This window comes from Zootoca vivipara, chromosome 6 (assembly GCF_965207765.1).
Source record: "Zootoca vivipara chromosome 6, rZooViv2.hap1.1, whole genome shotgun sequence".
Taxonomy (NCBI): Eukaryota; Metazoa; Chordata; class Lepidosauria; order Squamata; family Lacertidae; genus Zootoca; species Zootoca vivipara.
Genome location: NC_142589.1, coordinates 47,852,943 through 47,873,359, shown reverse-complemented (window position 1 = coordinate 47,873,359; position 20,417 = coordinate 47,852,943). Strand labels below are relative to the sequence as shown.

At 46.3% G+C, this 20,417-nt stretch overlaps 1 protein-coding gene across 2 annotated transcripts; it reads left to right on the top strand.

The window, feature by feature from the left end:
- The first annotated feature begins 886 nt into the window (after positions 1 to 886).
- SLC38A8 (solute carrier family 38 member 8) lies at positions 887 to 19,979 on the top strand. Of its 2 annotated transcripts, none has more exons than XM_035120846.3 (10): positions 887 to 1,075; positions 6,726 to 6,924; positions 7,633 to 7,786; positions 8,767 to 8,871; positions 12,187 to 12,244; positions 12,795 to 12,909; positions 14,562 to 14,709; positions 16,283 to 16,482; positions 19,191 to 19,242; positions 19,566 to 19,979. In XM_035120846.3, exons 1-10 carry the CDS (start codon positions 887 to 889, stop codon positions 19,666 to 19,668), a joined length of 1,323 nt encoding a protein of 440 aa, XP_034976737.1. In that variant the 3' UTR covers positions 19,669 to 19,979. The 2 variants fall into 2 exon arrangements, with proteins under 2 accessions (XP_034976737.1, XP_088527418.1); XM_088671292.1 differs by having other exon boundaries at positions 19,191 to 19,250; positions 19,525 to 19,979.
- The last annotated feature ends 438 nt before the right edge of the window (positions 19,980 to 20,417 follow it).

Below are 20,417 nucleotides of genomic sequence, written 5' to 3'. Positions count from 1 at the left end.
GTAAGGGACGCGGGTGCCACTGAAGGTCTGCGGTTCGAATCCCTGCGGCGGAGTGAGCTCCTGTTGCTGTGTCCCACCTTCTGCCAACCTAGCAGTTTGAAAGCATGCCAGTGCAAGTAGATAAATGGGTACCTCTGCAGCAGGAAGGTAAACCACCCAGGGGTCCTAGTGCTGCTCTAGGCATGGATATAAATAATGGACTGATGCAGCTGCCTGTATTTCTGGATTCTCCTTGAGGGTATGGCTATTAATTGACAAAGCCTTCTGGTTGTAAACAAAACAAAAAACAAAAACAAAAAACAAATGGGAAACCTGGCTGTACCTATAACAGTTACCTTGTAAAGTTCATGAAAGACCAGCTACATAATTTGTTTGAAACTGGAGGTGTCCCTGAGCATTTGCGAGCTGCGCTTACAATTGCACAGCGAATCAAGGGCATTGCATTGCTCTGTTACACACGTCTGCCCCAGTCTTACTTGCTCCTTCAACTGCTTATGTTGGACTCTGTTTGCAAAACATCTCCCTGCAGAATCTCAAGCATCGTTGCTACTTTCTTGGTGCCCTGCTAATTCCATTAAGCAGCCACTGGAAGAAAACGTAGCCCTGAGCACAGCTTGGCTCATTTTTAACATTGATATACAATGCATGCCATTCCTTCAGTCCAAGATTTTTTTGGGGGGGGGGGGCGGCGGCAATAAACTCTATTCCTCACTTCCTCTTAATGCTTCTGAAATTTAGTTAGTTTGCAAAGCAAAAAATAAAAACAAATGGATTGATCCCATCAAAGATCAGCGGAGGAATCTGTTACCTGTTTCAAGTCAGCTTGGATTTGCCCAGCTTTAAGAGACTAACCCCACCACTCTCTGGTCCTCCTTGTCTTTCAGATATGGAGGAGTTGGCTAGAGAGAGCATCACCCTGTTAGCCAAGCCTACTCTGGAGTCAGATAGCCCCAATCTCTCCTCCGCTGGGGCTGTCTTTATCATGCTGAAATCTGCGCTTGGAGCAGGGCTTCTGAATTTCCCCTGGGCGTTCAATAAGGCTGGAGGAGTCACCCCGGCTGTCCTTGTGGAGCTGGTAAGTGCCAAAGGAAAGACATCCAAATCTCTTGCAGAGTGACAGGCTGCTGGAATAGATAGGTAGGTGGAGGGTTTGAGGGTCTGATCCGGCCAAGTGGATTTGGAAGCAAGCCTCATTGCATTTTTAATAGTTTATTTTACTTCTAATCTACCTAGTACTGCCTCCTTTTGCTTTGCAAGGCTCCCCTCCCAGCCATGATGTGTGGATAGGGATGGGGAAATCTATTAATCTCATTTTCTCGTTTTTCCACTCATAAATTCAGGACACCCCATTTCTGTAGCAGTTTGCACATGCATTTTTTTTTAAAAAAAGTATTCGTGAAAATTTGTTAGCAGATTTTTGTATGTGATTGTGCCTGATACATTTTTGCAAATAAATTTCCTAAACATTATGCATTTTTGCATGTTGTTTTCCCTAATATGTCAATTTTTTTGCATGCTTCGCCCTCAAATGCACATTCCCCACCTCACTTTATTTAGTTGGAGAACTTGCACCACAACATTCAGAGGAGCATGAATTTGGGAGCAATGCTGTGTTTTGGTTCACTTACTGTTTTTGAAAGTGGGAATCAGGTTGGTTTGCACCCATACTTGAATTGAACAGGATTTCTCCTCAGTCCCTGATGTGCAGATGATTCTCTAGTGGTTTCTGCAAATTCACTCAGTGCTCTTCTTTTTTTGTGGGGGGTGGGGCAGGAAAACAGTTTCCTAGTTTTGATTCCTACATTACAGAATTGAAAAAAAGGAACTGGAACAGGATTCTGGAAATGAGCTTTATTTATTAGTTTCATTGATGTCCCACTCCCCCCCCCACAAGGAACACAGAGCATTGTACACAGCTCCCTGTTCTGCATTTTATCTTCACAACAACCCTGTGAGGGAGGTTGAAGTAAGGGAGAGAGTGACTCAGGGTTATGCAGTAACCTTCAAGGGTGAGCATGGTGCTGGAACCTGGGTTTTCCTAGTCCTAGTTTCACCCTCATGGACTGTCTTTGGTGATCACTGGCAGAAAGCAAGCCCTGAATTTTCAGTATGATTTGGGGCTGCTGCAACCAAGTCTCGCATCGCGGTGGGGAAAGAACCACTTGGTGCTTGACTTTATTTCTCCAGTTTATTAAATGCAAACTTATTATAGTATCTTTACTTAAATGCCTGGTGCAACTAATGGATTTTAACACTCCAAAATATGCTGTGACTTAGGTATGGATGATTTTGTCAATGCCAGTTCCCCTCTCTTTCTCTTTTTTCCAATCTTAAGTTCGGTTTTCCACATTTCTTCTCGGGTTTGTGCATTTGTGAGGATGCAGGTGGCGCTGTGGGTTAAACCACTGAGCCTTGGGCTTGCCAATCAGAAGGTCAGTGGTTCGAATCCCTGCAATGGGGTGAGCTCCCATTGCTCTGTCCCAGCTCCTGCCAACCTAGCAGTTCGAAAGCACATCAAAGTGCAAGTAGATAAATAGGTACCGCTTCGGCGGGAAGGTAAACGGCGTTTCCGTGTGCTGCTCTGGTTCTCCAGAAGCAGCTTAGTCATGCTGGCCACATGACCCGGAAGCTGTACCTCGGCTCCCTCGGCCAGTAAAGCGAGATGAGCGCCGCAACCCCAGAGTCGTCCTCAACTGGAGCTAATAGTCAGGGGTACCTTTACCTTTACCTTGTGCATTTGTTAACATTTTAGCACACATTTCTCCTGATATATTCATTTTGGCAAGCAGTTCTTCCTAGTACAATGCATTTTCATATGCATTGCCTTGGTTGGAGTTGTTGTTGTCGTTTAGTCGTGTCCGACTCTTCGTGACCCCATGGACCATAGCACGCCAGGCACTCCTGTCTTCCACTGCCTCCCGCAGTTTGGTCAAACTCATGTTCGTAGCTTCGAGAACACTGTCCAACCATCTCGTCCTCTGTCGTCCCCTTCTCCTAGTGCCCTCCATCTTTCCCAACATCAAGGTCTTTTCCAAGGATTCTTCTCTTCTCATGAGGTGGCCAAAGTATTGGAGCCTCAGCTTCACGATCTGTCCTTCCAGTGAGCACTCAGGGCTGATTTCCTTAAGAATTGATAGGTTTGATCTTCTTGCAGTCCATGGGACTCTCAAGAGTCTCCTCCAGCACCATAATTCAAAAGCATCAATTCTTCGGCGATCAGCCTTCTTTATGGTCCAGCTCTCACTTCCATACATCACTACTGGGAAAACCATAGCTTTAACTATACGGACCTTTGTCGGCAAGGTGATGTCTCTGCTTTTTAAGATGCTGTCTAGGTTTGTCATTGCTTTTCTCCCAAGAAGCAGGCGTCTTTTAATTTCGTGACTGCTGTCACCATCTGCAGTGATCAAGGAGCCCAAGAAAGTAAAATCTCTCACTGCCTCCATTTCTTCCCCTTCTATTTGCCAGGAGGTGATGGGACCAGTGGCCATGATCTTGGTTTTTTTGATGTTGAGCTTCAGACCATATTTTGCGCTCTCCTCTTTCACCCTCATTAAAAGGTTCTTTAATTCCTCCTCACTTTCTGCCATCAAGGTTGTGTCATCTGCGTATCTGAGGTTGTTGATATTTCTTCCGGCAATCTTAATTCCTGTTTGGGATTCATCTAGTCCAGCCTTTCGCATGATGAATTCTGCATATAAGTTAAATAAGCAGGGAGACAATATACAACCTTGTCGTACTCCTTTCCCAATTTTGAACCAATCAGTTGTTCCATATCCAGTTCTAACTGTAGCTTCTTGTCCCACATAGAGATTTCTCAGGAGACAGATGAGGTGATCAGGCACTCCCATTTCTTTAAGAACTTGCCATAGTTTGCTGTGGTCGACACAGTCAAAGGCTTTTGCATAGTCAATGAAGCAGAAGTAGACGTTTTTCTGGAACTCTCTAGCTTTCTCCATAATCCAGCGCATGTTTGCTATTTGGTCTCTGGTTCCTCTGCCCCTTCGAAATCCAGCTTGCACTTCTGGGAGTTCTCGGTCCACATACTGCCTAAGCCTGCCTTGTAGAATTTTAAGCATAACCTTGCTAGCGTGTGAAATGAGTGCAATTGTGCGGTAGTTGGAGCATTCTTTGGCACTGCCCTTCTTTGGAATTGGGATGTAGACTGATCTTCTCCAATCCTCTGGCCATTGCTGAGTTTTCCAAACTTGCTGGCATATTGGGTGTAGCACCTTAACAGCATCATCTTTTAAAATTTTAAATAGTTCAGCTGGAATATCATCACTTCCACTGGCCTTGTTATTAGCAATGCTTTCTAAGGCCCATTTGACTTCACTCTCCAAGATGTCTGGCTCAAGGTCATTGGTTGGAGTATTACATCACAAAATTCGGAGGAGTGCAAATTTTTGAAAGAGAGCTGTTTTTCAGTTTGCGCACTGTTTGCCGCATACCCCCCCCCAATTTTTTAGACTTGGACTTCTGCTTTGCTGCTGGGACCAAGAGAGGGCAGCTTGGCTACTGAGTCTATGGCTGGGCTAATATCAATGGTAGGGTTCTCTGAGGCTCTCACCCTCCTTGAGATGTTGATAGCCTTCACAAGCACTTTAGTTCACTTATCACCTGTGTCTTCCATTATAGCTACTTCTTAAGCGGGCAAAATCCTTTCTCCATGCAGTGCCTGGCTCTCACTATGTGTTTTGACAATGTCAGAAAAACCTTGCTGTGTCAGGTAAAAAAACCCACCTAGTCCAGCGTTTTGTTCTGACCAAATTTCTCTGAAAAGCCAACAAGCAGGACAATGGCAATGCCACATCATGCGGAGGACTTGGGACTGCGGTCTGGATGTGCAACATTTCTGAATTAGTGTGACAGTTTTTGCTTGCCTTCCTTGAATCTAGCCTGTCTAGGGATGTGGCTTCCAATCTTCCATTGAGTGATCTGCTTTTAAAACTGCTGCTTGTTTGTTTTAACTGCTGTTGGTTTTGCATGTTGCTTTGGGGTTTTTTTTTTATATTAGGTTACATTTTGTTTCATTTTCAGGTTGTACGTTGACCTTATTCTTTACCGTGTCAGTTGCATGTAGGCTACCTTGTGTATTTTTCTAGAAAGGTGGGGTATAAATTCAATAACAGTTGTTGTTGTTTAGTCGTTTAGTCATGTCCGACTCTTTGTGACCCCATGAAGCATAGCAAGCCAGGCACTCCTGTCTTGCACTGCCTCCCGCAGTTTGGTTAAACTCATGTTCGTAGCTTCGAGAACACTGTCCAACCATCGATAACAGTAATAATAATGAAATCTAAAATGGTTGGGTTCCTGTCCTGCAAAACTACATTTCCGCTTCAAAACTTGCATATCTTTTAATTTTGCAATGTGCTTCTCCATATGTGTGTGTGTGTGTGTGCAGGGTGAAGGAAGTGTATTATAATAATAATTTATAACAATAATTCATTATTTATACCCCGCCCATCTGGCTGGGTTTCCACAATATACTACTGAATAAAACATACAAAACTGCTCTTTATTAGGGAATATTGCTTGCATAAATGTCTTACGTTAGAAGAAATGCACACTAAAATGCTGATAATTATTTGCGAGTAAAAAAGTAAAACGAAACAGCAAACTGATTTAGAAATCTGGCATGAGAGACTGAACTGTAGGGATTTCTCCTTCCCTTCCCTAACCCTATCTGGTGTGCTCCAACTCCATGGATTGAAGGGACACGTAAGTGTTTGCAGAGGCCATGAAATGATGATGTTGCTGGATCCCCCTGGGTCAGTGCTTATTTTGGTTTATCTTTCCATAAACATGAACCTTTTATCATCCCTGGCATAATCTCTGACCTTCACGGCCCTGTTGCAAACAAATCTGTTTGAGGCATTTGCTTCATCTTGCTATGTTAGGCCAGCCTCCCCCAGATGCATTGGACTACAACTCCCATCAGCCCCAACCAGCATGCCCAAAATAGCTGGAGGGCACCAGGTTGGTATTCTGGCAACTGGCATGTTGAGGCACACTGCCTCCTACACTGGAGGTTGCGTAGAGGCATGGTGGCTATTATTATTATATTATATTATATTATTATTTATACCCCGCCTGTCTGGGTTCCCCCCGCCACTCTAGGTGGCTCCCAACAAATACCAAAATACATTAAAATATCACAGATTAAAAACTTCCCTAAACAAGGCTGCCTTTAGGTGTTTTCTAAATGTCAGGTAGTTGTTTATCTCCTTGACCTCCGATGGGAGGGCGTTCCACAGGGCGGGCGCCACTACCAAGAAGGCCCTCTGCCTGGTTCCCTGTAGCTTTGCTTCTTGCAGTGAGGGAACCGCCAGAAGGCCCTCAGCGCTGGATCTCAGTGTCCGGGCTAAACGATGGGGGTGGAGACGCTCCTTCAGGTATATAGGACCGAGGCCATTTAGGGCTTTAAAGGTCAGCACCAACACTTTGAATTGTGCTCGGAAACGTACTGGGAGCCAATGTAGGTCTCTTAGTGTTATGTGGTCTTGGCGGCCGCTCCCAGTCACCAGTCTAGCTGCCGCATTCTGGATTAATTGCAGTTTCTGGGTCACCTTCAAAGGTAGTAGGCACTGATAGTGTCTAATTCTAGGAAGGTTGCCTAATTTGCCTGCTTGGTTGAGCTCACCCTGATCATGGCTACTCCTGTTACTACTCTATAGGCTCACGGCTCTCTCCTCTTTGTCTCTGGTGTTTCCTCCCTTTGGCAGGCTTCCTTGATATTCCTGATTAGTGGCTTGGTGATCCTGGGTTATGCTGCCTCCATCAGCACCCAGACAACGTACCAGGGTGTGGTGAGAGAGATCTGTGGGGCTGCCATTGGGAAGCTTTGCGAAGTCTGCTTCATTCTGAACCTGTTCATGATCTCGGTGGCCTTTCTTAGAGTCATGGGAGACCAGCTCGAAAAATGTGAGTTCTTTTACCCCCAGAACCCTTTCCGCATCCTCTAAAATCCCCAGCTGTTCCTCCTTTAATAATATTTTTTTTACGCTGCTCTTCATGTAAATAATACCAGTGCCATTTGTGTGCATAAATAATGACAACACAATCAGCATATTAATATGTGATGGAATCACTGGAAGCAATTAATGCATCATACCAAGCCTATGAATTAATAGCCAGCAAATGTCTGAGTGAGCAGGTAAGTTTTAAGCTGGTGCTGAAAACTCATCAGAGTCAGGGCCCTGACTTACTCCAGGGGGGAGGGAATTCCATTGGAATCCATTAGGAAAAATGGATGCTGCCCCACCAACTTCAGCCTGCTTGCCGCAAACCCCCAACTGCCTGCTTCCTTACTGGCATGGCCCTGCCAGTCAGCTTCCTCCTCCTTAGTTTCAGTGTTGCCCTTGTAGAGCTCGGCAGGGAAGTGGTTGGAGGCAGAACTTGAATTAGTTGGTTTTGCATGTCATTAGTTCTGGCTCCACCTACTTCTGGGACTCCCTGCCTTCTGTCCCACCAGCCCTGAAGGGCACCAGTCACCCCTGAGGAATTTCACAGACATGGCACTGCCGTGGAGAAGTCCCCCATCCCACTGTTGGTAGCTGCATAATACGTCTCGGCTGGTAGCTGGACAACCAGGAAAGCCTCCTGGCCTCCTTATGTTCCCTTTCTCCCCAGTGTGTGATTCTTTCTACCCTAATGAAACCTTGAGTGGTGGCATCTCTCGTCAGCATTGGTTCACGGACCATCGCTTCACCTTGTCTGCTTTGTGTGCCTTGGTTATCTTTCCCCTCTCAATTCCAAGGGAAATTGGATTCCAGAAATACACAAGGTAAGAGCTCTGTTGTTCTTGTGCTCTCTGTGGCCTGGAGACTGGGCCAAATGGTGATCAAACTTGCTCCCAAGGGCTCAGCAGGGGTGCTGACGTGCCCCCCCCCCCACGCATTGAGGGGGTGCAGTCATGTGACATGTCACGTGACGAATCACGTGATACCTCCTGGCTGAGTGGGGATGTGAACTCTGATCTCCCAGGTCCTGGCCCAACTAGATCAATTATGTGCTTCAGATGTCTTGTAAAGACCGATCCTTTTGCACAGATAGGCACCCTTTATCACTGGATTCTTGTTCTATCTATCTATATATTTGCCTTTGTGCTGATTTGCATTGCTTGTACACCACTTAGGATTTTTAAAAATATTAAGTTGTTTGGAACTAATTTTAAACAATAATTTTGTTGGATTCCTAGCAACCTCAGCTATCATGATAGGAAAATGTAATCCAACAAGGTCTGGAGAGCCATTGGTTCCTCACCATTAGGAACATAGCAAGCTGCCTTATGCAGAGTCAGACCCTTGGTCCATCTAACTCAGCAATGTCTGCAGTGACTGGTCTTGGCTCTCCAACTACCTGGAAATGCTGGGGATTGAACCTGTGACCTTCCCCATGCAAGGCAGAAGCTCTACCACTGAGCTATGGCTGCCCTTCCCTGTTTTAAGGCACGTCATGATGTCCCCAGCATCAGAAGTGAGGTGTGTGGTTGCCGAGGTGAGGAACCTTTCCAGTGGTGACTCCTCTTTGTAGAATGTCCTTCCCAGCCAACACAAGGATCTTCTAGTTCATAGGATAAAAGCTTCTCATTTGCTGGAATGTCCAGTTAGAATCTCTAACACCGATGCGGTTGTATTTTGCTGTTTTTGCTTCTATTTGCCACATCCCTACATTGAAATACCATACGGTGCCCCTTTGAATGCAGGCAAGCATTGAGCTCCTTTGAGGCAAAGTGTTTTAATTCTTCCCATTTGTGTGTTCCAGCATCCTTGGTACTTTGGCAGCCTGCTATTTGATGCTTGTCATTGTAATAAAATACTACCTCAGAACCGATTATGTTGTCAACCATGAACATCGCCGTTCCTCCGGGTAAGTGTTGGCATGGGTGGCTGTTGGGCTGATAGTGGAATTATCAAGCATTGGTCTCATGGGCACAATTCATCCACCCCATCGGCTTGCAGGGAGCTGCTGCTGAGATGCTGTCATGTTGGAACCTGCCATAATTCAGTTCATAGAATTATAGATTTGGAGGAGCCTCAAGGGCCACCCAGTTCAACCCCCTGCAATGCAGGAAGTTGTTTACCTCTTAAGAGGTAAGGGAGCTTGGCTGTTGATTCTTCTATGCACATGGCCCATGTCAATATCCCTGAAGTGTGTAAAATAGATTCATTCTCTCATGGTCGTGTTGGCTACAACCCATAGTGATGTATGCTTGATGCAGAAGGGATCTGCCTTCTACTGCTTAATTATCTGCAGAGCTGGGGATATCTGCAGAAATTTTTCTCCCCAAAGCATAGTAGCAGATGGTGCCCTGCTCCACTTGAAGTCAAGGTGCAGAGTGTCCAAGGCCAGACACATTATTTTTGCATGTGGCGCAGAGTGTTGAAGATTCATTCCCTGTGTCTACAGTCATGGGATTGTTGTCTATCACATGACGGTGTATGTTTTCATTCTATAGAGTGTGAAGTGACAGAGACAGGATGTTTGTGTTACTGTGTTCCGTGAAATGGGATTATTGACCTTTGTTTTTTCCTCTTTGCTGTCTGATGCTAGAGAGAGAGGGAGCCATGTTGCAGTGCTCCGTGTGTGTGTTTATGTGTAAATAAAGTAGATTAGCCAAATGCTGAGTTGCTGAGGTCTGTTATGCGAACTGCAAACACTCTGCAGATCCATGAGTGTGCTCATGGGCGTAGGCAGGGGGGGCAGGAGGGGGCAATTGCCCCCCCAGAAGCAAAAGGCTAAGGGGCACAGCGTGGCAGCCCCAGGCTCCCACTCCCGGCGCGAAGCTCCAGAGGCACGCAGGGAGCATAAGTGTGAGCAGGGAGTGTAAGCGGAGGAGGCAGCCACAGGCTCGCTTTCCCCGCACGCCTCTGGAGCTTTGCACCGGGAACGGGAGCCTGGGGCTGCCTCCTCGGAAGACCTGGGAGGCACGAAGGAGGCAGCCACAGGCTCGCTTTCCCCGCACGCCTCTGGAGCTTCGCACCGGGAACGGGAGCCTGGGGCCGCCTCCTCGGAAGACCTGGGAGGCGTGGAGGAGGCAGCCCCAGGCTCGCGTTCCCCGCGCGCCTCTGGAGCTCCGCTCCCGGCGCGTGGGGCCGCCTCCTCGGAAGAGCTGGGAGGGCGCAGGCCACGTAGCCCCGCCCACATTCCCACTGTGGCCCCTACCCTCCCGCCCCTTGCCCCCACCCCTTGCCTCCCCTAATTTTGATCCTGGGTACGCCCCTGAGTGTGCTGATGTCTGTTGGCATCAGTCGCTGTGATGTTTGGGCAGAAGAAAGCTTTTGAAGCTCCTGAACGATTGACCAGGAGCCGAGAGAATATCCCAGGGTCCTACATGAGAGTAGGTTGATCTAACACACAGAACCCCCAACAAAGCATATCTCTGCCCCACTTCTGGGGTAATGAAAAGATACAGCAGTAAATTTATGCATTTCTGTAGGTAGTTTATGTACTTCTTCATACAGTACTGCAAATAAGTGTTTTGCTGCATTATAATAACATCACAAAAAATACCAAAAAATACAATGTTTAAAACTAGGAAAGTGTGGCAGATGGACATTGGATCATCCCCCTGAAGACCTTGCAACCAATCAGTGCTGGGTAGAGTGTCCAGCAATCAGGGGAGAGTGGGGAGTTAAAATGTAGAACCTGCTAGTTTAGCAGTTAGGACTTGGAAAGTGTTCAGACTGGGCTTGGATTGAACTTGGCAAGGGCTTGACTAAGATATTAGCTGGGTGATTAGGAGTTTGCTAGGCAGGGCAAACCAGATAGCTTCCTTCAAGGGAATGAAAAGATCCCAGAAAGAGTCTAGAAGTGTTTTACTGGATCAATAGATCTAGGAGGAGACATTGTATTTAGAAACAGATTTGATGTGCAAGTTGTAAGTAAAGTCCCTTATTACTTCTGTAAAAGAGATTCTTACTTTTGTGCCTGATCAGAGTAACCACTAAGCATTAACCCTCATTGAGCCTGCATAAATAAAACTTGTTTTGTTTCCAACGTGTCTCATCCTTAATTTATTACCAGTTTAAGGGTTAAGTGATCACAGGTTTCCCTTTAATTGATGTTAAAGTCCATGCTGCTGAATATTAGTAAATGCTGCCACATGCAGAGAATCTCCAACCTCCCAAGTGTTGCTGGCAGGGAGTATCTAATTTTAAACACCTAAAACCCGTCACATTGCATCTTTGTTGAGGGGGAGTCTGTCACAGTCAGATCCACTTCAGCATCAATATAAACATAGCGTCACCAGCACATGGAGACCATAATAACCGCCATCAGAACAAAATGCAGGAATACAGCAGAGGCAACCAGTCCCACCTGCCAAGAATATAAACACCAAAAGGTGGCCAAATGTTGCACACTCCCCAGCTGTTTCATGGTGTCCCTGGGTCATAGGCTGGGTAAGTCCCCTGTCTGGAACTGCAGAGAGCTGCTGCCAGTCATTGGAGGCAATACTGGTCCAGATGGACGAAGGGCCTGATGTCATGGGACCACTGAGAACTGAGTAATCTTGAGTAGTACAGTGAAGGGCAGATGGGGCTCATCAACCTGGGAAGGTAGCCCATTTAGGAGAAGGAAAACACTGCAGGAGAGGGAAGGCTAAGGAGTAAACCCTACACAAATCCGGAGTGGAGTCCCTAAGATCAGGCACCCCCAAACTTCGGCCCTCCAGATGTTTTGGACTAGAATTCCCATCTTCCCTGACCAATGGTCCTGTTAGCTAGGGATCATGGGAGTTGTAGGCCAAAACATCTGGAGGGCCGCAGTTTAGGGATGCCTGCCTAAGATGGTTGGATCTTGCCTTGTACAGCTCCTTCTGGCAACTTCTGCAGCCAAGCTGGTGCCAAACGTATTGCTCTGCTTTTCTTTGGTCCACATTGTGAGGCCAAGAGGGGAGTCTTGCACCATGGGGAGGTCATTTCCGTGCTGCTAACACAGCGGTGTGACTTCACCCTCAGAGGCGCACTCCATTGTCTCTTGAGACAGACGGATGCCAATTACAATAACAACAGGTGGTGCTGGAGGAGGAATTGGCAGGTAGGGGTTGCAATCTGCCCTCACTCAGTAGCAGAAGCTGCCATATATGTACTGAGTAAGGCCCCTGGTCTCTTGCTTGATTGGCTGTTGACATCTGAGTTGGCCAGCTCTGATGCTAACACACACCCCGTTTCACATTTGCAGGGTCTCTTCCTGGGCTTCAATGTTCAGTGTTATCCCAACAATCTGCTTTGGATTTCAGGTAAGAAGTTTAACCTTTTCTCCTCCTTTCTGGGTTGCCCCCCCCCCCGGTTGTTAAAATAGGCTTCCAAGTCATTTTTATTTATTTGTTTCCACTTGAAATGATGCAAGATCCTACATTCAAGTTTAACTCCTCTGATATAATAAAGAAAAGGGAGTCCTCCTTTGCCTGAGTTCCTGAAACAAATGGTGTGTAAATCGCAACCAAGCACAGTGCTGCTGATCAGTGGAGGAGACAATTGTGGGACATTGGCCAGAAACATCTGATAGCCCCCCCCCCCTTTTAACGCAATGGCTTCTGAGCAGGAGCAGTCTATGTGGACAATGTGAACTTTGGATTTTACCAAACAAATCCCATGAGGATGCAGAGTCATTCTTAATCCACCACATAGACCCCTAAGGTGGGAGACTGCCTCAGGTGTAGGCGAGATGATATCAACAGTTCTGATACGGAGCAGGGGAGAAGGCAGGCAGACAGTGATGGCTTTGGGACTCCAGGAATGGAGGCAGAATGCATACCAGCCTTTTCCAATAACGGCTCTGTGTTTCAGTGTCACGAAGCATGCATCACCATCTACAGCAGCATGAGTAATAAGAAGCTCTCCCACTGGATTGTGGTGTCTGTAATGTCCATGCTGTTCTGTTTGCTTATATATTCTCTGACAGGTAAGCAAGCTCCTTTCTACTTGCTCCATCTCTTGGTACTATTTTGTACCAAGCTCCTAATTTGTTTAAGGGCCCTCAGTGGCATAGGTGAGAGGTAGCACAGATCTGGGAAGGTTTTTCCCCCCTCTCCCCAGAGCAGTAGCGATGACATCTGCTGGACCACCAGGCTTGTGGACAGATTCTCCTGAGTCTGGCCAGTGAAGAAGGTGATGATGAAGTTTTCAAGTTTGTTTGTGACAGGTTATCATAGAAGAAGTTGGACAATGACGGCAATGGCCAGTTACCAGGGCTGGCTACTTCCTTTTGTCTCTGATGGGGATCCTACTTCATGCTAGCATTTAAAACACTTATTTGTAACATTTCAGGCAATTCTAATTTAAAGCTAAAGGTTGCATTTTAGCCATCTGAAGGTCTTTAGTCAAAGCTCAATGTACAGAACCCAGGCAGTCTGAAGCACCTCTGAGCTCCAAGGAGCTTGCCCCCAGGAAAGTATGCATCAGGTTGCAGTCATACTAACCCTTATAAATTGAATCATACTACTGTAGAGTTGGAAGGGGCCCTGAGGGACATCTAGTCCAACCCCCTGCAATACAGGAATCTCGACAGATGGCCATCCAACCTTCATTGTTGTGGTTTGTGGTGTTCCTCTTTGGTGTGTGTAATGAATCAATGCTGCTGCCTGCCTGTTTTGGACTGTCCTTGCTGCTGTGACTAGGGACTTTCCCTGGGGATGAAACTCTGGAGACTCTTGTGGTGAGCTAGCTTAATTTCCCCCCCATTCCACCACTGCTGAAGCAGTTCTTTCTATCTCATAACTTTGTTTGAGTAAAACCACCATAAAATAAAATAAGATGGTTTGTTCTTTACATTTGGTTCTGTGCCTCACGTATTACAAGTGAAACTCGGAAATTTAGAATATTGTCAAAAAGTGCATTTATTTCAGTAATGCAACAACTTATTATTTTATTTTTCTTTTAATTTTTACAAATGCTTTCTTTTGGAAATTCCACAGTAATAAAACAAATAGTTACAATAATATAATACAAAAATAAGCAAAAATAAACATCGCTATTACATTCCATTTATAATTGACCTGCCTAATGACAAATACCGTAATTACAATTGCAACAAATAAAGGCTTGACATATCTTGCTTTGCATGTCATGCATCTATCTCATGATTGGTTTCACCTTTTAAGTTGCATTACTGAAATAAATGCACTTTTTGCTGATAATCTAATTTTCCGAGTTTCACCTGTATATTGATTTGATTTTGCTGTATTCCTCCCCCCCTTTTGTATTAACATTGCATTCTCTGGTTTGGGGGGAGGGCTTTCGGGCCAAAAAGCAGCGCATAAGTAATTTAAATCAATCAATCAATCTCATTCTTCATCTTTTCCTTTTTGCTGCACAGCAGAGTGGCCCTCCAGATGCTGTGGGATTCCAACTCTCACCGGCCCCAATAGTCAGGGGTGGCAGGAGACATACTTGGGCAAAATCTGGAGGGGCACAGGTTAGCCTACCATGAAGGTTGTTGATTCAGTCATTTTTGAGTTTGGGGGGGGTGTTGATGAGAGGGTGCAGCATGGTCTACAGTTTATTTTGCTCTCCTTACCACACCTAAAGAGCACAATGCTCTGCTCCTCTGTGTAGGGCTCTATGGCTATTTGACATTTGGTGCCGATGTTGCTGCTGACATCCTGATGTCCTATCCAGGAAATGATGTGCTGGTCATTGTAGCTCGGCTGTTGTTTGGCTTCTCCATAATCACCATCTACCCCATTGTCCTCCTCTTGGGAAGGTAAGGAGCAGAAGTGTTGGTTTTCCTATGCTTTGACCCTGACAGAAATGCTATTCTGGTTAATGAGGTCTGTCATTGTGTCTGGCTCCTCTGGTCAGAAGCAAAGCCTGATTTCCTCTGGGAACAGGCTCATTTTTCTCAAGCATAACCACATTTATAATACAGCATATCTGCTTTAGAATGAAAGCCAACCTGTTGCGCCAAAACCATTTATGGCTTAAATTAATGGTATTTTATTCCATTTTATCTCCTTCCTTCCTTCTGAGGAGCCCAAAGTTCAGGGCTGCCTCCTTGCCCCCTCCCTTCCCTCCTCAAAGCACACCCATTTTTCTTGCTCCCACCCATTTGAACTAAATTACATTTTGATAAATACGGCAACCCCTTATTCCCAAAGAAAAACACATATGGTAAATTCCTGCACAATCCTAACCATGTCTATTCAGAAGGTATTCCTGCTGAATTGAATGGAATTTGTTGTTGTTTAGTCGTTTAGTCGTGTCCGACTCTTTGTGACCCCATGGACCATAGCATAGCACGCCAGGCACTCCTGTCTTGCACTGCCTCCCGCATTAATGGAATTTACTCCCTGGCAAATCAGTTTAGGATCGCAACCTCAGTCCTATATATACTTGGCTTGGGAGTAAGTCCCACTGAACTCATTGGGGCTAATTTCTGAGTAGATATATATGTAGGATGGATTACACCAGGCACCCCCAAACTTCGGCCCTCAGATGTTTTGGACTACAATTCCCATCATCCCTGACCACTGGTCCTGTTAACTAGGGATCATGGAAGTTGTAGGCCAAAACATCTGGAGGGCCGCAGTTTGGGGATGCCTGGGTTACACTGTCAGAGGTGGAACCTAAGAGATATAGAACTTAGAGGTAAACAGAAAATGCACATTTCAAAAGCAATCCACCAGAATAAATGATAAATGATTATAAATGTAGTCTTATTTCCATGTGTTACAGCAAAGAAGAAAAGTTACTCATGGAACATATAGATCAACATTCAACTCCCTTGCCATGTCCATTGTTCCAAATATGTATTATCCCCCTCAAATTCTATGTCTGGCGGTGCATTCCTGTAGAACTTAACCTTAGGCTGCCTTATGTAGAATCACACTTTTGGTTCACTTGGCTCAGCATGGTCCATCAATCTCAGCATTGTCTATGCCAGGCATCCCCAAACTGTGGCCCTCCAGATGTTTTGGCCTACAACTCCCATGATCCCTAGCTAACAGTACCAGTGGTCAGGGATGATGACAATTGTAGTCAAAAACATCTGGAGGGCCGAAGTTTGGGGATACCTGGTCTACGCTGACTGGTAGCAGCTTTTCGGGGTTTCAGGTGGGGGGTGTTCCGAGCTCTCCCTGGAGTTGCTTGGGATTGAACCTGGGACCTTCTGCATCCCAAACAGATGCTCTGCCACTGAACCCATGGCCCTTTCCAATCTGGGGAAAGTTCCCCCTCTTCCACCAACTGAACCAGCCACTTCCATAAAGTAGAATCCTGTTGTTGTTGTTGTTGTTGTTGTTGTTGCGGCTGTGTAATTGCCCATATGTCTATGCTAGGTCAGTCCTACAGGACGTCTGCCTGAGTTCCAAGCACAGCTACATCCTGACAACTGAGCCTTACGAGAGGTGGATGCGGGTCACTCTCACTACTGCCTGGGTTGTGGTCACGCTGGTCATTGCCCTCTATGTGCCAGACATCAGTGACGTCATCAGTGTCATTGGGGGCATCAGCGCATTCTTCATCTTCATTTTTCCAGGTGTGACCATGTTGTGTGCTCTCTGAGGTAGGAGAGGGTGAGGGATTTGCATAGCAGTGGCTGATATTTTAGCCCCTCAAAAAGAGGCAAGCTGGATCAGACCAAAGGCCCACCATCCGGCATCCTGTTCTCACAGTGGCCAACTGAGGGTCTGTGAAAAGCTTGCAAGCAGGTCTTGAGTGCAGCAGCAGCAAACTACCTATTTGTCCACATGAGACTCCAAGAATTGGTGTCACCATTGCGCTTGGCCAGCTATCCTCCTTTTTTCTCGGGGAAATTGATTTTTCTCGTCCCCAATCCTAATCACCTGGAAAAAGTTTGTGGGCTGATGGAAGCTTTTGCCTTTTTGCCACCTCCTCCTCCTGACAAAGTCCTCAGTGATGAATTTAATTATCAAGCAGTCTTCCTAGGAGCAAACTAGCAAACTTCTTTTTCAAGTGAGATTTCTTTTTTGGTGCCTTGATTATCGCAGTGAAAGGTTTTGACCAGAGCGTTGTACTTGAGAAGGAAACTGATCAAAGTTCTGTGTCGCAGCAAGCCAGATTTTCTACCAGAAGAAGCTAAACTCGACTGCTTATGTAAACAGCAAGCTAAACACTGTTGCACACCAGCTTTAATAATAATAATAATAATAATAATAATAATGGAAAACTGCTTCTGGTAGTCATGGGGGAAAGGTGTGGTGGTGTGTGAGGTCTTGGTCACTGCAACTCCTGCTAGAGCCCTCTTCTCCCCCTGCCCCCTCTTCCCTACCTCTCAATTCTTCCATGGCTTCATTTGGAATTGGCATCCTATATAATAATGTCCAAGTTGTCCCTGCGTCACTGCGCATGTGCCCCAGGGATACAGGGATTGGACAGCAGAGACTGCGCGCGCGCACTCTCCCCCCTCCGCCTCCTCCAACCGCCGCTCCCGCCGGACACCGCCTCACTGCAGGGCACGTCAGGGAAGCGAGGGTGGAGGCCGGCGAAAGCCTCCTCACAACCCTCCCTGGCCGTGAGGAGCGGCGGTTGGAGGAGGCAGGGGGGGGGGAGTGCGCGCGTCCTTCCTGTCGGCGGCTGGGGGAGAGGAACGGAGGAGGAGAACGCAGCACAGGTCCCAGGGTTCGGAGAAGCGCTGCGCAAGCGCTTCTCCGAACCCTGGGATGTCTCCTTGCTGTCGGCGGCTGCGGGAGAGGAACGGAGGAGGAGAACGCAGCGCTTTCTCCTCCGTTCCTGTCCCCCTGCCGCCGACAGCAAGGACAGGTCCCAGGGTTCGGAGAAGCGCTGCGCAAGCGCTTCTCCGAACCCCAGGATGTTCTAGCGCCCGTTATTAAACGGGCTGAAATACACTAGTTTGTAATAATTTATTGGCAGCAGTAAGGACTAGAAGTTTGGGTGTGCATGTACTTTAAAAGAAAGAGAAGAAGTGAAGTTGCAAAAGTTTGTATTTACCTGCTGTGGAATAATACTAATACTAATAATAAATTTATTGTTTGTACCCCACTCCCATCTGATTGGGTTTTCGCAGCCACTCTGAGCAGCTTCCTACATGAAAATATAATAAAACATTAAACAACTTCCCTATATAGGGCTGCTTTCAGATGTCTCCTCAAGGTTGTATGTATTTATCTCCTTCACATCTGATTGGAATGTAAACTTGTTCAACTTATAATACTTTCCATTCAGTTTGCAGTGCTCCTGAAGTTCTTATCTGGCTTAGATTTGAACTCCATGTCAAGGAGCCTGGGAAATGTAGTTTGCCAGGTCTCATGAGTCATTAGGAGAGACAAGCTGGAAACTAGATGCTTCATGACTGCTCATGTCAGTGATGCTGTGAGGGGCATCTGAATTTCGATTCGCCCCTGCTTTCTTTTTCTTTTTTTGGAGGGAGAGAATTGACTGCTGTTTTTGGAAAATAGCCCATCTTGCTGACCCATATGCTAAATCAAGCTGAGGAGCGTTTGGCAATGGCTAGATGGCGGTGTTAAGGCAGTCCATGTCACATTCCATACTTGCAACCCTGGGAACCAGACATGGTTAAGCTGCCTTAGAGAGGAATATTCGGAAGATAAAGAGGATTTGGTTAAATAGAAATTTAAATAAACATCCATTTTGTTTTATCTAATTTCTATTCTGCCCTTCAATGCACAGTGATCGTAGCAGTCTATAGCATTTTAAGTATTTATTGCATTTACAGTATATCCGACATTTTCTTCCAAGGAGCTCACACAGTTCTGCCCATCCTCTTCCCACATCTACCTGTGAGGTAGGTTATCCTCCAGGGTCAACCAGTTAGAGCAGGCATCCCTAAACTTCGGCCCTCCAGATGTTTTGGACTGCAATTCCTATCTTCCCCAACCACTGGTCCTGTTAGCTAGGGATCATGGGAGTTGTAGGCCCAAAACATCTGGAGGGCCGCAGTTTGGAGATGCCTGAGTTAGAGCTTCCTGGCTCCCAGGTCCTAGACCAGGCATCCCCAAACTTGGCCCTCCAGATATTTTGGGACTACAACTCCCATCACTCCTAGCCAACAAGACCAGTGGTCAGGGATGATGGCAATTGTAGTCCCAAAATTTCTGGAGGGCCAAGTTTGGGGGTGCCTGTCCTAGACCAACATTCTAATCACTTTACCACACTGACTCTCAATTATTAATAATTACTATTGATTGATTGATTGATATTATTATTAGTGATAACAAATGCAAAGTGATTTCTCTTGTGTTGCAGGACTGTGTTTGGTGTGTGCAGTGGAGATGGAGCCTATCAAGCCAAGGACCAAGTATGTCTGTGCCTTTCCAGCCCCCTTTGCTTGCTATGATTTTATGATTCTGTGAATATGAGCTGTTCGTGGCCAAGGGCAAGCATCCCCAGTCTGTACCTGGCAGAGCTTTTAGACTTTAGCTCCCATCTTTGGGGATGCTGGTTGGGGCTGAGGGGAGTTGGAGAGCACAGCTGGCGCATTGTGTGCCACACGGGACTCCCTAAAATTCATAGGCCCGGCTGTGGCCTGCCCATCATAACTGGCATTTTGCCGGCAGTTATTTCTGTGACTGTGACGAAGGTAACACAGCTTGGCATTTCCCTCCTCCCGCCCTTTGGCAGGTCTTGCTTAATTACATGGGGAATTGTCACCGTCCTTTGTGGAGCCTTCATCTTTGGACAAAGCACAACGATCGCTCTCATGGAACTGCTATACAAAGTCTAGCCGACAGGTGGAGTCAGTTGCGACGGTAGCAGATGGTGGCAAACAAAGACTCTCTTGATACTTCACAGCGGGACAAGCCTGATGGGTATTTCCAAGTGACATGGGCAAGTACTGTGCAGCTTTTACCAGGTGGGCATAATTTCGATAATAGCCACTTTTTGCTATTTAATATAGGTATATGTTGGTTGTGCTTTCCCATACATTGAATCTTGCTCCCCTGCGGACTGTCGGATAGGTACTGTTTTCTCTAGCAAATGCTCCTTGGTTGCCTGTTGTAGTGCAGATTTTCATTGAAGTTTCAAACTACAGAAAGCTGTTGGATTTCTCCCACAGCTGCTCACCCCACAAAGTTACTTAGATGTATGCAAAGTACAGAGGACTCTTGAGAAAACATTAAGCATCCTATAAAAGACATCCCGCTGCTTCTGCTCTCCATTTCACCCCTCATCCTCTTAGGAATGTTCTTAATTGGGCTTTGAATTTCTAGGGTTTTTCCCAATCCCCCCAACCCCCTAAATTAGGCTCTGGATTCTGAGTTTTTCTCCAGCTATACTGAACAATGTATAATTCTGAACTAGATTTTTGTTGTAAGGCTTGCTAGTGTGAAGGTCTTATGTGGACCCTACTCTGTTCCCCCACTAAAGAAGCATTCCATTATAGTGGGTCTGGGGAAGCACACGCTGAATGGAGGTTGGAGAGGTCTGGGGTGTGTGCATGAGCACCCCACCCACCCCCAGTCTCTTGATGGC